Raw genomic sequence first — 17671 nt, 5'->3', positions numbered from 1 at the left:
GAAAGCGAGACATGTCAATTGAGAATACAAGTGTTGTGACAGTCTGATAATGGGCACAACTGGTGGGATGTAAAGCCTAAAATGCCAGCAAGAACAGCAGTCTTGCAGAGCCCAAGTAACACGTTTTGCATTAAGCATGGTAAGGCAGTTTCAAAAAGCCTGACTGTGCTGAAAAACAGGCGAGAAACCACTGGTTTTATAACAGAATCACCTAGTAACATTTCTGGACCATATTACATAGTTTAAACGAGGTATGATCATAAGGCCGCAAAGGCTGCTTGTGATCTTCTGCTCTAAACCATAAGGCCATCAGGGTTGCTAAGGTCTTCTGCCCTAAACAAAGGATTTCCTTGAAACTAGCCATTTCAGCAATGGAAAATCAATGTTACAGCTACTAGAATTTTTATTTTGTGACTGAGGCCAAGTATTATGAGCAAGTACAGTGCTACTTACACCTAATTTCAGGAACACTATGCATAGCGGTTATGGCCTGGGAAGAAAGGTTATTCTTCACGACCTTTAGTCACATATCTTTAGTGACTAATTTTGCTATTCTATGGACACACAATGTATGTGTTGAGTATCTGTGATGAAAGCAGGGTTTGACTCTTTGGGGGGGGGGGGGGGGGGGGCTCATTTTAGTACAGTGGTGATGTCTGTGTACACAAATATCTGATAAGCGTACTTGGCAACTCTTGAATCTTACTGTACTCAGGTAGATAACATTTCTGCAAGAAATACAACAAATGCTTCTGTATCTGCTCTATTAGCTACCCCTCTACCTGATCTAAAAGCATCATAAGGGTTCAATGAAGTCAGACAAACTCTCATGACAATTTTAAGCAAAGTTTGTTGTTTGTTTTAAGTAGCTGTAAACGTCAGTCGCCTAGAGAGAGGATTGAAAACTGTAACTAGTTAAAGTATTGTGACAATAGTTGTACTATTACTACAGAAAGCCGTAGGTTATTTTTAAATAAACAAAAAAACAAAGACAAGATAAAAGTGACGTAAAAAAAAAAAATCACTAAATTTAAAAACACAGTACTATTAAGGACAAACAAGTAAGCGCTGGTAAGCATCTGAATAACAAAAAAAAACCAAAACAACCTAATGAGATAGTCACATGAACTGAAAGCAACATGTTCCTGAAAGCAAAAATGCTCAGAACATTACAAACTAGGAAAAGCTTATGAACATTTTAGAGTCAACCTCCTTATGCCAGTAGAGCGCCAGTCTCAAAGAGATCTGTTTAAAAAAAAAAAAATAGTAATTTTTCAGATGGAGGTTAAAGTAACTTGGGAGTATTTTGATCACTTACTCAGGCCTTTTGATCCCATGTCGTCAGGGACCTCCTGCAGAGTAGTCCCCAGAGGGCAAGCAATAAAAAGACAATCACAAAGAAAATAATTGTCAGTAATAGATAAAATTGGCGCTACGACAGGAGACAGTTCCCAGAACATCACAGGGGAAGGCAAGTCTGTAGGATTTGACCTGAGCAACACATAAATAATCAGTGATGCAAATGGCAGAGGATGCAGTTTGTAGCAGAACTAGTCCGAATTAGCAAACTTATGCAACTGGTTTTTGAGAAGACACTGTTTTAGTGCTGGCAATGATGACGAAAATCAAAGTAACTTCTCTTCATTAGGAAGACCAAATTGGAATGAATGACTTGGAAGAAACCAGTCTAAAGGGACTGATTCGAGAAGCTGGTAAGCTCCATTACGCTTTCCTCGCTGTTGTGCCCTCTGCCTCAAGTCAGGAATGAGGAAGCATCACCGACAGCGCTGGAAGGCTGCTATCTCCTCCAGCTATGTACATGCTGTTACTCAACAGTATTACCCAGTTTACTCCCAACTGGGGAACTCCTGGGTTAAATTTTACTTTTAACAGCAAACACAGGGTTGTATTGATTTTGTAGGCTGGTTTGCTGTCGGCACCTCAAGCTGGTTATCCTGTTGCAGCTCATGAAACTGTCTCCATGGTAACACCCTACTGCAATCTAGCAGGCCCTTCTACGTGTGCTTCGCTCTCCATCGAATGCCACATACTTACGGTCAATATCACTGGTTTCCTGCTCACTCTGGTCCTTGTTCTTGTAGAAGGGAAATTTTCGGGAAAAGAGGTTCTTTTTACGCTTGTCATTGAATGACTGCTGAAGAAGAGAAGGAGGGGCAAAACAAAGGATGTCTAATGTCTGTGTGAACAAAGGCCCAGACCAGCAGCTTTGTGGAAGCTGACTCCTATAACCACATTATGCAGTGCATATTTCCGTTTAACACTATCTTCTCAGCTCATCAAAAATAGAGATGAGGATCGTGGCTTTGCTCACAATCTCCATATTTCACACACTTACTACTGAGAGAACTGGCAGGCTGGGTCACCCTATATGACCTGACCTGTATTTCACAAATTTAGGTTTGCTGGGAGTGTGAAAAGATGTGAAAAACTAGGCTGCTGTAAGATGGCCAAACCACAACAAACTTGAAGTCAATTAAATCACTGATATTATCTAATATAGGGGTTACAGTATTTAAAAAAAAACAACCAAACAACAAAAACAGAAACAAAACCACTGAGGTTTTACACATGCTTTTGCAAACAACTGACATCATAACAGCACACCAGAAGTATTTGCCACTGTAACCCCTCTGCAAAGGCAAAACCATAAATACTATGGGGACAACTGCCAAACATCCTATACAGTAAAGAAAAATGGAAGTTAAGAGCTGGCATTGTATCAAATGCTCTTACAATAAAACTAAGTAACAGTGAAATATGAAAAAAGAAGAAATGTGTCTAGCTAAAATATTTTAAAAAAAATAATTAAAACCTCCAAACTTGTATTTGCTTCAGTCTTTCACAATTGTGATTCATTGCAAGTTTCCCGAAAAAAATGACCTTGCTCTGTGCAAATCTGCATCCCAATACCAAGACTAACTTTCAAGAGATAAGAAACTCATTTGTTTACTGTGGCAATTATTTTTTCAAGGGTGCATTTATGGAGAATTACCACATGAAAAACCCTGTCAGCATCTTTTTACATTAACTGCTCATGTTGAACAATTTCTGCATCTTAGTTGCTATGCAAATTTCTAGTTACCTACACAGACATATACATATCTACCCATTTGAATTAAAAGTATTATTGTGCTCCTTTTCTAAGGTATGGAAAGCGTCAACCTATTTTCATTCATATATCCGTACATCTATGGGTATAATTAACACACAATGTAGTAATATCTGCCAAGTCTTCTGCTGAAGATATGATGTGACTAAAGCACCTTTAAATTACTGTTCAAAGTCAATAAACTCAATGTACAAATAAATCAGTAACATTTTTATTGCAATTATGCCCAGAACTAGAATGAATACAGCTAGCTTGAAGCCAGCTGAAATTTCTTTTCATCTTTGGGCATAAGTGAGTCACCTGATCAGTTCTGCCAAGACATGATATTTGCCTTGTTTTTATCATTTGGTTTGCAGAAACTCTATTATGGGAAGGATGGCAAAAGTAAGAAAATGCCCAGCTTGGTTTTGAGAGTGTCGAGACCCTGTGCTGCACCGGGTACTGTTTATTTCTAAAGCCAAGCAGAGCCCATGTGCAGTAGGAAGCAGTAAGACTTCTGAAGAACTATTTTTTAAAAGCTTCTTTAAAAAACAAAGATACTTTCAATTCAGACATTGAAGACTCAACATCTATTTCTAAAATTTGGAGCACATTAATTTTCAAGTGATTGTCTGTCTGCAGCCACTGTGAGCTCATCTTCCTCCTTTAAATGCAAGAGTTGCAAAAAGATGTATTAACTTTCCTACCAGCATTAGGTATGGACTGAAATATAGCAACGACTAGGGGTCAGATAGGACAGAGCTTTTTCAAACAGTGGGCCACCTTCTTTGGTACAATTACAAAACTAGCATTTGGCCTTAGTAAAGAGAATGCCTATAGAGCCACACAAAAGCTGCATCCTGCTACAGCATTAACAATCCTTCTGGCCATCTGTTTTAATACAGGCTTGCTTGGCAACGTCAGATACTGAAACATGGAGTGATACTTTCATTACCATTGTTTTAAAAAAACATTTACTCTAAAATTGCCAGGTGTTAAAGCAGCATACAGTGCCACAGGAGCACAATCAGTGACACTGAGCTCTGGAAACAGCAATACTGTGTTAAGTAGGAAATCCATAAAACCTTTAACTGGCTGGCATCTGTGTTCAACTAAAACTGCCGTTCCACTGTAAGAACTGGTAAATTACCAACCTGACATATGGGCAAAAGAACTGGTTGCAAGCCAGTCATATGCTTGCAGGAACCGTCGCTGGCATGGGCAAGGTTTTAGGTTATGGTCCTCCTGACTTTCTTTATCTGAAGTCAACAAGTCATTGCTATTAATTTCTCATAACCAGACAAGATCATGTAATCTACAGAACAAGGTCAACAAAGAAATACGGCCAGAGGAGATCTTTTCCGAGTATACTGAAAAATACCGTAACACGAATTTCAAGAAGTGGAAGTGTCACGTCTATATTATTGTTCCATTAGGACAAGTCCCTCAGTTTGGGCAAAATAACAGGGGAAATAAACATAACAAAGCTAAAATGGTGCAGTTTGACTGAGGTCGTGAGACTTAGCAATTTGTATAGTTAAAAGAAAAGGAGTGACTGATTTACTGTACTTTATAAAACATAGTCAGGTTTCTTCACTTAAGTTTCGAAAATATTTCATAACAATAATTATTTTAACTTTCTGTACAGTAAATTACAGTGAACTAGTATTTTTATATACTGCATGTATAATGGTCAGAGTCAGTTCCATTGCCAAAAAAAAAAAGAGAAAATAAAAGTAATATTATACTGATTTTGCATAAAAGATTAGCCAAAAGATTATTTTTAAGATACCATGATTATAAAAAGCTAAAGAGAGTTGCTTATTAGTTGAAAATGCATAGTAATTGTATTAAATTTTTCGTAAGCCCACTGCAAATCAAACAGGCATCATAAGCAAGAATATATTAAAACAGAAGCAGCACAGAAAGTGAGATAAATGCATATATGAAATGAACAAACAAGGGGAAAATAATAACCGTTTCTGCTCCAGATTTTTTAGCTTTCCTTAAAATGAAAGGAACATGGATTTTAATGTTTGCCATCACTAGGATTATTCTTTAACCATTTCATGTAGAAATTTTGAAGAATTGTACAAAGTTTGTATTTCATCCTGGCCATATCATATACAGACACAGGAAGGCACACAGTCCATGAGGACACGTATGGTACAGGGAGCTTACTGGGAAAAGTATCACCATGGCAAATACAGGAAGAATACTTTAAGGAGAAACTTCTAATGTTAAAACATTTACAGCTGAAGCAAAAGATTGTGAACAGTATAAGCATGTTTGCAAAATGAAATGTTACTAAAGAAAAAGAACTGCAGTTTTATATCAATGGCAAGCGTAGTTGCTTTTCCACTCAGTATTCCATGCATATCTTTGGTGCTATGCTAGTACACAGTGACTGTGTACTAACTCTGCTATTGTCAAAATGTTACTTCAAATACATCGTTAATTAAGTTAAATATTTGCAGTTTATTGGTAGACAAACTACAAACGCACACAGTTATCTTCCAAAGAACATGGTAACATTTGAAAAATTAATATATTTACAATAATCTTAAGTATTTAAGCCATTTTGTTTATGTGACTTCAAAAAAGTGAACTCAAATTATAAAAATCATCAGATTAAAAATCACTACATCAGTTGACAACATTTTATTTCAATGCTAAAATATGAAAGCACCAAACAAACAAAAAAACCTACAAATAATCCAGTGAATCCTCAAGGCAGTACCAAAATTGTTCATCAGAAAATAATTAGAGATGCCGATTTCCTTTTAAAGAAACACTTCTAGAAAAGACATGACACTTTTGTATTAATAAACTAAACTGAAACTTTTGTCATGTAGCAGAAGGATTTGCCACTCTTTGAAGCATAAAGTCCTACACTATCAGGATAAAGTATTGAAGCTTTGATATTTTATATGCGATTTCTGAAGTTATGAAAACATTGTAAATGAGATAAATTACTAAAAGGAATTTTGGGGATTTACCATAATGACTGACTAATGTTAAAGTATTAATGTTATTAAAAAAATAATTACTGTTTAAGAAATAGCTTCCTCAGGAGCTTAAAGCGTGTTTCAGATTTTCAAATATGCCAATATATTATTACTTTAGAAGGCTCTTACATCTAAAATGCATATATCTAAGTCTTGAAATTACTAGTTATATGCTATTGGTAGAAATCATAAGGTTCTGAAATGGTTTCTCAAATTTCAAAATGACCAAAACATTGCAAAAAAGCCTCACCCTCAAAATATAAAAAGATTTGGCTGCTGTACCATTATGAAATTGCTATAATTTCAGCTACAAACATTCCTATTGCTACTTAGGTAGTTACACTGCTTTCTCACCACAGATTCAGGTCATGTGTACTGGGACAGGGATTGCATATCATGCAGTGAACTACACTAAGGGACTAAAATTAAAACCAGGATTTCTTTTAGATTGAGTTTTCATCTGCATGGGCTATTTTATAATATTTGAGCACAACCACATCAGCTGCAGTCAGAAAATAACAGCTGTGAGATGGAGACTGATTTGGTCAGCAATGGCACCAGCCTCAAGTTCTTGTTCGCCTGTGCCTTCACATGAAATTCTTTAGTTGTAAGAAAGAACTCACTTTAAGCTGCCTGCATAACTGTGTACATTGTAAAACCTCATCACAGGGAGCCTGTTGAGCTTTACTTCCTTGTTTCATAGATGCATTAAAAAAACCTTGAAGAAAGAAACATTTTCTGAAAACTGGTAGTAAGCCCCTTCCCCAGAAAAGGGAGTCCAGGAATACAATCCATATTAAAGGACTAAACTGCTTTATAAATCCCTTGCAGAGTTGTTAGAAATGGCACTATTCAATACTTGATTAGTATCTACAACTACTATTATTTTACAGTATTACTGATAACATGTATTTCTAAGTTAATTCTTTAAACAATTTGCCATGTTTTGGCAAATAAAGTTTGCTTTAGTGCTCAGAAGGATTTTATTTCTATTTGACAGAATTTAATCTTTTCACTAAAATCTGAAATGCAGTCTGCATATATAAACCACTGAAAAACGTTACCATTCATGATGCCAGGTATAATTAGCACTTCATTAACTCACCCCTTTATCTCCTCTTGTTTTGGAATTGAATTTCACTGTCTTTAAACGGGCTCGTTCTTTTTTCTCAACTCTACCACAAAAACATAGACAAAAATGGTAAATCAGCAAAATTCCAGAACTTCAAGTTACTACTTGTTACAACATAAGCATATAGGTGTACCTTTTGTAGCACAGATTTTTACTGCTGGTGACACCTCCAGAAAATGGAAGCCTGTTAATGGCAAACTATATTGGAAAAGTAGGGTATTATTTCTCATGTGATGAGCTGTGAGGGTACCGAGTATTTGGTGATCCACAGGGCACAAAGAGAAAACACAACAGAGTAAGCAAACAGCCTTGATTAGTCAACAGCGATATTAAAATGCAGAGCACCTAATCTCTTACTTGGATCTCTAGTGTGCCAACCACCACCTCGTCTCCATTTACTCTGGCCACCAAAAAAAGATTTGCCAGTTTTCCACATTCTGGGTAGAAAGAATTCATAATAGGGTCATAATTCAAATAAAATTCAATTTGCACCTTTTCATATATATGGTGTAATGTTATTAAACTCATAATTTGCTTACAGTGAGAACAGAGGAATAGACTTGGACCACCTTTATCAACTTCATCACACGACTCCTAAGGCTAAACAGGATTTTAACAAACTTCTCATTGAGTTTGTCAAAAGCCCACTACCGGTAACTTTTTTTTAAAAAAGCCAAACAAGTGACTGATGTGGTACAGAATTAACAACAAAGAGCAAAGCATATGCAATGTATGTTTTAATCATATCAGACATTTAATAGCAAACATCTCAAAGTCAATAAAATATGACATACCTGCGTTTGCTTGGGATAACTCCAATTTCATCACTTTCTCCATCTGGCGTTACCTGCCGTGCTTGCCACCATTCATCATCAGAAGCATTAATGACATGGAGAATATCGCCAAACTTGAAGTTCAACCCTTGACTTGGAAGGCCGCTATCTTTAGTCTTGTCATAATCAAAAAGAGCTCTACATTGAAAAGAAAAAATTACACATTAAAAACGCAAGCAAACAACAGGGGGGTATAACAGCACAAAATATGAAGCAAGCTGCCCATGTTGGTCATAAATGATTGTAAATGATTGCATCGTTCTGACAGTTGCTTTAAAGAAGAACGCTGAACACACTCATATATACACAGAGAGAACATGTAGTATCGTATCAACACACACACACGCTTATAAGTTTTAACGAATTAGAAGAAACTTGTCATCCAGAGCAAAACTCTAGTGCTTTATAGAAGACCCACAGAAGATACCTCCTGCTTTTCAGTAAGTACTCTGCAAGTAACATGGCAACCTAGAACAAAAAAGGCAAGCGACTACTTGAAGCATACAGCACTGTCGAAAGTTCCGTAATGTACGTTGTTCTATATCAAGTTATAAATTGGTGTTATTTTACTAACTAAAACTCACTGTCTGTCTTTAAAATAAAAGTCAATATCGTGCTTACAGGGTTGCAGGGAAAAAAACACTCTGAAATATGATCTGAACACAACTTTGCTACTGTAGTACCTGAAGGCAAAAAACTTTACGAGCATTCTTTTGGAAAATTCCCAACCATTTCAAGTGAATCTCATCCTTTTTTCTAAGGTAAGCCTGTTTTCAAATAATAGACACCAGCAATACCTGAGCACCAACTGCACGGCTACAGTTTTATTAACATTCCCTTTGCCAGCAAGGTTGGTTCATGCAAGTTCACTATTATCCATACCCACATTCACGTCTGCTTTGTACTGACTTTTTTCCCCACCCCTGCTTATGAAGGCATAATTGTCTGGAAAGGCACATGGTGCACCACACTGCAGAACTGATCTGGGTTAAAATTAATTTCTTTTCTCCCTGTTGGATCATTTTATATCTGGATCAGTTCCCTGAGGCACTGGAGAGACCTGCAGTATGTCTCTCCCAGCACAACTGGGGGTTTAGTGAGGATGTGGAAATGAATAGTGACAGAAGCCCCTTAGCAAACTGTAAGAGATACTCCTAAGATTATGCCTTATAAAGGCTCTTATTTTACAATTGAAAAAGGTGTATGAACCTCACCTGTGTAAAGCGAGACTGCCTGCACGACACAGGCCAAAAAAACCTCAACTTCATTTCATCTGCAAGCTCATATGTTTGTCAGTGATGCACTTCCTAAATGATACCCTGTCTCGAATTAGATACTTGATACCAAGTCCATCACAAAGTAGCACCAATAGATTATAACGTGATGATTTTAAACAGTGTCCTTTTTCTCCTCCAAATCCAGTTCTTCATCCCAAACACAAATCTTATATACTTTTTTCTGCTAGATTTTTAATGCTTTGGAATTTTTTTAACCCATGTAAGTATGTACAAGTCATAACTCTTTGCTCCAAAATGTATTTTAGTTTTGTGAATTTTGCTTCTCTAAAGCACCGATTGTATTTCTTTGGGTTTGAACTGTATTTGTTCATAACGAATAACAAATTGCTTATAGGGGAAAAATTAATTTTTTTCTGTCAGATCCATTAATCTTTAGCAAAATCAGAGTTGTTTGAGACACCATGCCTTTCTTGGACCACGAAAAGTATCAAAAACTTTTCATAAAAGGGCTAAAAATTTCACTAAATATTTTCTAAAATGTCTAGAACAAGACAAATTTTAAAACAGCTTCAATATTTACTCTCATGATATACAAAGCTCTACATTTAAATATACAATACTTTTCAATTGTTAAATCTATAATAAAATTTAGGCTTTCAACTTTTAAAGAGCTTGAAGGTTGAAATACCACTTTCCTTCAGCAGTAAAACCTTAACTGTAAGATCTTTCATTTGAATTCCACAACACCCTTGAGATACTCTGATTCTTTTCAAAAAATTGGAATCCTTTTTTTTTTTTTCTTTTCTTTGAAATAGCCTAAATACTGCAGGAAAGTAAATTACACACTTCACAGTTATTCCTCCAGATTTATTCTGCATGTGTTTGCTCACGAAGTACTCTGGACAAATACCATTCCGTATCTCAAAATAAACTGCATATAATTGATTATAAACTTTTAATGCAGATTCAAGTTGTATACATTTTCACTGAATTAATTAAATGCATAACAAAATTTATTTCTTGTGAATTCTTGTTAGCATTCAAGCAATGATTTCTACCAGCACTACTTTTAACTTCTAAGATTTAGTTTCTATTCAAACTTCTATGAGCAATGAGCTGGCCCTAAACAGCATTAACATGTTGACTGCACGAGAAAAAGCAACAGATAAGTAAAATTGAAGCACAAAAGGATAAAAATATGTTTTATCAACATGTGTTCTTAAACTAGATAAATGGTTACACAGAGTAGGTTTTGCACAATTAAAAGAAGTTTCAAATACTTTTCTTCTGGTGAGGTCACTTCAAGAAGAATAATTTTATTGACCAAGACAGTTTTGTAATAAAATGAATCAGGATGTCACATAGCAGTAACAAAATTATGCAGCTAAAATGTATAGGAACACCAGGAACTAGTAACAATCAAATGAATGAGCCAAAAGGGGAACAGAATTAACAAAAATCTCTTCCGATTCCAAGTGATTAACATGGTTTCTCCTGTATGCCTGGCAAGTCATCAAACAAGAAATCATTTCACAGCCAAGATGACATATCTACAGACTGGTACATAAAAAATATCTCTGTTATTAACTTCCTGTATGGAGACTTTTGTAAGAGATTAACAATTCCATGTATACATTTATTTAGTGTAAAGTTATAAACACAAAAATAAGTCTAGTATTCCTGATTTAATTACTGCTTTAAAGCAGTCCCATGATATTTTTTACTCTTAAGTTATATTTACATGAGAGTTCCTAAAAATTATTTCATAGAGAAAGCACCAAATCTTCCCTTTTATTTCACCCTGTATTACTGAGCAACTAAACAGCACTAAAAAAGGTAACTTGGCTCCTTAGTTTACAAGTCCACAGAAACTGAAGTTGCATGTTTCATGATAGTTTATGCTTCAAAGCCAAAAATTTAATGGTTGTGTTAACAGTGCCAAATTTTCAGAACGTCTTTTTACCTGGCCATGCTCATTACTTTCAATATCAACAGGCTATTGATCAAGTTTTACTAAAGCATTTCTTCTTTTAGGGTTTTCTTGCTGAACAAAGCTACTAGGAATTCCTGCATCAAAAGCATCTCCAGCTCTTTATTTCATGAAACATGAAGTAATCTTACCACTTCAGAATGAATGAAGGTCAGCTTTTAAAGGAGGCTCTCTCTTTCTCTCTGCGTTTTTGCAAAAACTATTTGAAACTACATTTTTAAACTATCAGAATAACACAGGGATGCCAGATTAAAAACTCCTCCCACAGGCAAGTACAGTTTTCAGGTCTGGTGCTAATGCTAGATCTTACTTTCCAATGGATTTAGTTAAAATTTCCTAAGGATTTCAAAACTGAGAAGTTTCTTCTAAGCGATGTAACTATTTTCTGTTCCAATTCCAGCAGAAAAAAAAACAACACTGTTTGAATTTGAAATGTATCATGCTGTTCAGAAAAATACAGATGTAAAAGTAATTTTCATTTTTGAATTCTACACACATTGCACAGGCTGAGATTTGGCATACAAGATAAGATAATACATGGAACAAATTTAAACCCTGTCAACATATTATCATAAAAACTTGATACCATGGAAGGTATCTCACCCTTTCAGATGTGAAATCTGCAGATGAAGGAAGAGAGTGTATAGATACAGTTCAGATGCAAAACCAGAAACATTGTATGAAAAAAAAAAAAAAAATCACCTTTCTCCTCTTAGAATAAAGATCGAAAGAAATATAAAGCAAAAGTAAGAGAAGGCTATTAAATCAGTAAATCTTAATTAGTCGGGGGGAGAGATAGAGAATTAGATATGCAAATGAATAGTTAGCTGCTGCTGAATTGCTATATTCATATAGCCCTCCAAGGACTGTCGGTTATATTGTTATTCATCATATACTGATATACATACAATTAAGAAAAATCTGCCATTTTACTTCAAATTCTGTTTTCAGGCAAACACAACTGTCTTTTCTTAGTATTACATACACCCCCAAAATGCTGTTCACAGGCAGATTATTAATAAAGACATCAAGTTTCAGTTATGGGGAAACAATGACATATCAGATTTTATCTGCTATTTTGTTACCACGATTTTGAGAAATCACCAGAGATCATTATATTTAGAGTATTTTTATTTGATAGGCTTCCCACAATTGTGGTTGAATACCCATAAACATTTTACTGTTGGATTTACCGTCCAATTCAGCATTGTATCATATAACTGGAATCCTTTAAGGCGTATCCAAAACCAAGGATTACAGAAAAGATAGCTTCAGTTATTAAAATTTGCTTTGAATTGGTACAAGTATAGAATGCTCACGCCAGAGTAACTAATAATAAGGCATAAGCTGGATAACTAACATGTTCTGTCAGTATCTAGCAATATGTAAAAAGATTCATAAAACTTACTTCAGTGAGGTCAAAATTACATCAAAAACCAGACAGAACAGATGTGAACCCATCCTGTGTATACCAAGTTGCCTACCAGGCTTTGGCATCTTTTGGTGTGATGACAAGAGCAGATCTCAAAAGCCCTAGCAGAACCCTCTGTTAAGAGATGTGGGTGGAAAAGTACTTTGCCTGAGCAATTTTTGCATTTTAGCTTTTTTTTCCTGACCTATAACAAAACTGAATATCAAGTCTCAAAAACCTTTCTTGGAAAGGGAACCACCAGTCTCCACAAGGCTTCTCCCAACAGCCTGGAGAAGGCTGCACTTTCTGCAGCAACTGGCAAAGTGAAAAGCTCAACAACTCCCATCGGGGGAATAAAAGCTACATAAACACAAAATGTTTGTCAGTGGCTTAAAATATCAGACCAATGTGTGAACATGAGCGTGAGTGTTTGAGAACCTAATCAGGCTACAGCTAACCAAGCAAACAAAAGCATTTAGAATTGTTTAAGCTTAGTTATATTGATGAGAGCTAAAGCAAAAAATCTTGGGATTATGGAAAGGCAGAAGATCTCACCACAATATCCCTACCTGTGGAAACTCTTTAGACATGAATAGCTGTGATATTAAGCACCTATCCTTAGAGATTTACATTTTGACCCCCAAAAATATTTAAGGCAGGCAAAGTACAAAAAAGGAACAAGGTCAGCTCTGCAAAAATAGAATCCAGATAAATCTACTAAAATAACAGGTCAAAACATAAGGGCTACATGTTACGGTCAATCTAAATAGAAGCTCTGTGTAAGTAAATTGCTACGTTTGTTTCAGAAATAGCTTGCAAAGGACTGAGACTTTTCTAAGCACAGATGCAATTACTCAGGTAAGCATGTAAGATGTGCACACTACCTTGTGCAAGACTTGCTTCCTTTCCCATAGCTCAACAGATAAAGCAACATGAACAAAACAGTCTCTGCTTGGATTTGAAAAGTCAGTAGTACCTGAGCCTAGCATTTTAACAGGTAAGCCAGTGAGGTCCTACAACAGTTTAGAACAAGTTTAACCCCAGCACCAGCACTACTGGAGTCTTACCTGCTGTACTAAAATGACTGCAGACCCTTACTCAATCCAAAGATGAGCTGGTTTGAGGAACTCAAAAATAAATTCATTTTTTAAAATGCAGTCCTTTTACCCACATTGCATACTTGAAATATTGTGCTTCATCAGTATACGATATCTGATGTAGGAGTTAGCAGGCACATTAATGAGCTGCACCTTGCCACAACTTCCCAGTGAAACCACCTATTTTCTTAAATTCTTCATGCTCTTTTTTATTTCCCACTTCCACTTAGCCTCCTTTATATTTAATTCTATATGAATAAATGAATGAACAATATTCAGTCCATTTTCTTTGATGTATTTTCTCTCTTAGTTAGCATGAAAAATATTCTATGACAAAATGCTATTGGATATAGAAGTAAGAGTTCTTAATACAAGCTGAGAATACAACTAAAGTAAGCTGGAAGAAGATGGAAATCCGTCAAAGCTTAAGTTAAGGGAGACTATAAATTTGAACTGAAGAACCGAACACAAGAGAATATGAAGACTACTGTCATAAAAACACAAACTGAATTATTATCACATACACTGAGAAAAAGAATACATACATTTTTGCTGAAGGATTATCATCTCTGAGAGGCAGGACAAAAAGCAAAAGCACCATGCTTCACAGTTCATACAAGGTTCTCAGGGCTTCTTTTCAGCTATATTACACTAATCAATCTAAATTAAGCTTTATTTTTAATACATTTTGCATATAAACATCAATTTGATAAGTTCCATAATGATTAATTGTGCAAGAATACACACACAGAAATATGAAGTCTACAGAAAAGCAGAAAAACATACTAGCAATCCTGGGAAAAAGATTATTACCTGACATATAGGGATCTCTTCTGGCTGGTTCGCAAAGATCCTGATCCTGAACTAATGCTACTGTTCATCATCTGTTCCCGTAAATCATGTATTTTAGCTTCAAAACGACTGTATTCTGTAAAAAAAGAGAACCTCTGCAATTAGTTTCCCCTGAACTTCAGCAATTAACTGAAATAAAATTTGAAATAGTTGTGATTAGACAAAGCAAATAAATAAGCAAACTATACTTTGAAAATTCATGGTTTTAATCTATAGTTCACAGTAACTATTTTTTCTAATTAAGACAAACATTTCTACTAATAATTATCATTATTATAGTTATAAAAAGACTGACACAGATAAATTCTAACCCATGACAAAAAGAAAACTTCAGAACATACATATGAAATATGTAAGTTTATAATCAAGAACTATAAATTTTACATTTTAAACATTAAGAAATGGGAATGAAAAGTATCTGTACTTTAAAGTTACTGGACTTGAATTAGGGTAAAGAATTTAGCACTACAAGGTGGGAAATATGCAAAACATCTTCTGAATAAGATAATGTCCCCATGGGAGCTCAGGAAAGGAAAAGAAAAACAAAAATCCAGAATTCTGGCATGAATCTTAATCCACTTATAAATGGCATTAGAGATACAAATGCCCTCTATAGATATGTACAATGTTAGTCCTGGAAAAACAGACTGTTCTTAAGCAGCACTGTGTACTAATAAAACTAAGCTAAATGCATTTGATTTTAGCTACAAAGGCAGGCAGTAAAATATTAATAGCTTCTTCAGGACAAACACTTACTGAAATAAGATACTTACATGCTGCCAGCATAAAATATGACCTCAAAACAAGTAAGTTTTTCCTTCAGTTGAACAGTTTGGACTTCAGGATCAACAGATCCACTTGTAAAACCTTCCTAGTTCAAGGAAATGTTCTGCGGCCACCACCTTCGCCAGGACACCACGTGATGCCAGATTATAACAAGTCAACACCAGGAGAGCCAGGGTGTGTGCAGCAAGCAGCTGCTGAACTGGGTAATGTGTTGCTCTTCCTAACTGCACCCTTATCCCTGCAGGCATCAAATGTACGCAGGAAATGCAAGATTGATAGAGAGGGCTCTAAAATGCAAAAAGCTTGAGGAAAACTAAGGCTCCTTCAACAGTCACCTAAGTACTATGAATGATTTATCATATTACATTCTCTAGCACTTTCTCCCCATGAGACAGCAAGCATCAAAGCTTACAGACTAACTGGAGAAGAAGAAAAAATATTAAGTTACAGAAGTATATTCTGTGAGCCAGTTTCTGGTATATCAAATCTGATACTACTAATCTGATGCTCTAGCAATAGCAACTATAATTAACCCTATCCAGATTATTACAACATGACCAGTCTCTTAAATAACCCTGACTTTTGTCCTTTAAAACCAAATGCTAGTAGTTTGTAGTTTTTAAAAAACAGCATTGAGTGCCTTCTTACAAATAAAGATTAAATAATTTACCAGCACTAAATCAGACTGATGAGCTGATTTGACAACAGAAACATTATTTCCACCCCTACCGATGCTATCACTAACAGCAAAAGAATTTAAGATGACAGGAAGGTAACTTAAGAGGAATGTGAGAAAATTACACTTTTTAGAAAGTACTATACCTTATGGGAAGGGCCCAGATGCAGAAAAAGAACAGTCTGCTGCTGCTGTGCCACTGCTGCACTGCATGGCCTTTGGTAATTCACCTCATTTTATTCATTTATACCTGAAAAATTATCTTTAAGCCTCTCACCTGTTTCTTGGGTGTTTGGAAGATTAAAGCTCTAAACTCCAAACATACTACACAAATGGTAGCTGAGATTTCTGACATAAGAGTATTGGGGTTTTTAATGCTCCCTGTGTGAAAGCAAAGTAAGCATGGAAAAGACCAGGTAACTGAAACATTTTCTTGTGCTACAGCCTGCTCAATACTGAAAATATCTGCAGCTCTTTGCAAGAGCTACTGGAAAAAACTACAAATTTCTGTTAAGAAAGCCTCATGTGTTATCTGTTCGAAGAACCAGATTTCCTTCTACGTATCATGTAGTATGTAAGAGAGTTAACAGGGGAGGCTATTCCTTACTATTGCTTAACTCTACTTTATCTTGTGTATTATCTTCAGGTTGCTGGTCTTGCAGTGTCCTGGAGTAATTTAGTTTTTCTCATTGAAACTCCTATAAAGTAAGTGCTGACTGAGTGACAAGGACATCTGCAGGAGTAAGAGAGAGAGTAATTCCTACACAGAAGCTCCTGCTATACCAATAAAGCAAAAAAGGAAACTAATGGGCTAGGACTGAGAAGGCTCTATGCTCAAAAAGAAGGGTGCCAAGAAATGTCATATTTAGGGAAAGCTTAAACACTCTGTGCAGATGGAATCAGATGGAAGCTCCTGATGTAGAGCAAGCTAAAAATTTGAGTTATATTCCTCTTACAGAAGGTTTTGGGAGGAACAGGATGCATAGAAATGTCAAAATCATCGGGCTTAGAGCTGAAAAGTAGACAGGATTTTGGTTTCTAAAAAAGAAAGCTTAGTATTAAGAGTTCAGTGGTACTGAAACTAAGGCTGGAGACGGAAAGCAAGACAACAGCAGGACTCTAGACAGCATCAGAAAAGCAGTACCAGTTTGGTACCCAAAGGATCAGCACGCATCCCCTTACTGACTAAGTAGGCTTGGTTCAACTTTGGCATCATAAAGCAAAATATGAGCTCTGCTAACTTGTCTAGGAGAGGTCGTATATTTCTATCTGTGTGATTAAGAAGAGCTGGACATCAACTGTCTTTAACGCTTTCAATCTCTTATTAAACTGAACACCACCAAATGTCACCTGATAGTTCAGGAAATGTAGAAAAGTAGCTGCAGGATAGCAGTCCAAAAACTGCCCACAGCTGCTCCACCTTACATGCTCTATGAAAGGGGAACATCAATAGCCAACAGCTGGTAGCAAGACCAGCGACTCAAATTTGAGGTGCATGCGTATCACATGTGATCCATACAAAATGCAATTCCATTTTAT

General features: G+C 35.9%; 1 protein-coding gene across 19 annotated transcripts in view; it reads right to left on the bottom strand.

Moving 5' to 3' along the window:
- DLG1 (discs large MAGUK scaffold protein 1) overlaps positions 1 to 17671 on the bottom strand; it is a 163086-nt gene that overhangs the window by 16898 nt on the left and 128517 nt on the right. For 9 of the 19 annotated variants that reach the window (XM_056358055.1, XM_056358048.1, XM_056358056.1 and 6 more), the window contains 4 exons: positions 14632 to 14746; positions 8044 to 8220; positions 7223 to 7292; positions 2056 to 2155 (listed from right to left, as the gene is read on the bottom strand). In XM_056358055.1, the coding sequence (XP_056214030.1) occupies positions 2056 to 2155; positions 7223 to 7292; positions 8044 to 8220; positions 14632 to 14746 (462 nt within the window). Of the gene's footprint in view, positions 1 to 1318; positions 1353 to 2055; positions 2156 to 7222; positions 7293 to 8043; positions 8221 to 14631; positions 14747 to 15443; positions 15598 to 17671 lie in introns of those variants that run through there. The other 10 variants (XM_056358053.1, XM_056358060.1, XM_056358054.1 and 7 more) reach the window with 3 other exon arrangements.

This window comes from Falco biarmicus, chromosome 13, assembly GCF_023638135.1.
Source record: "Falco biarmicus isolate bFalBia1 chromosome 13, bFalBia1.pri, whole genome shotgun sequence".
Taxonomy (NCBI): domain Eukaryota; kingdom Metazoa; phylum Chordata; class Aves; order Falconiformes; family Falconidae; genus Falco; species Falco biarmicus.
The sequence above is the reverse complement of the archived record's forward strand: the minus strand, read 5'-3'. Positions and strand labels throughout refer to the sequence as shown.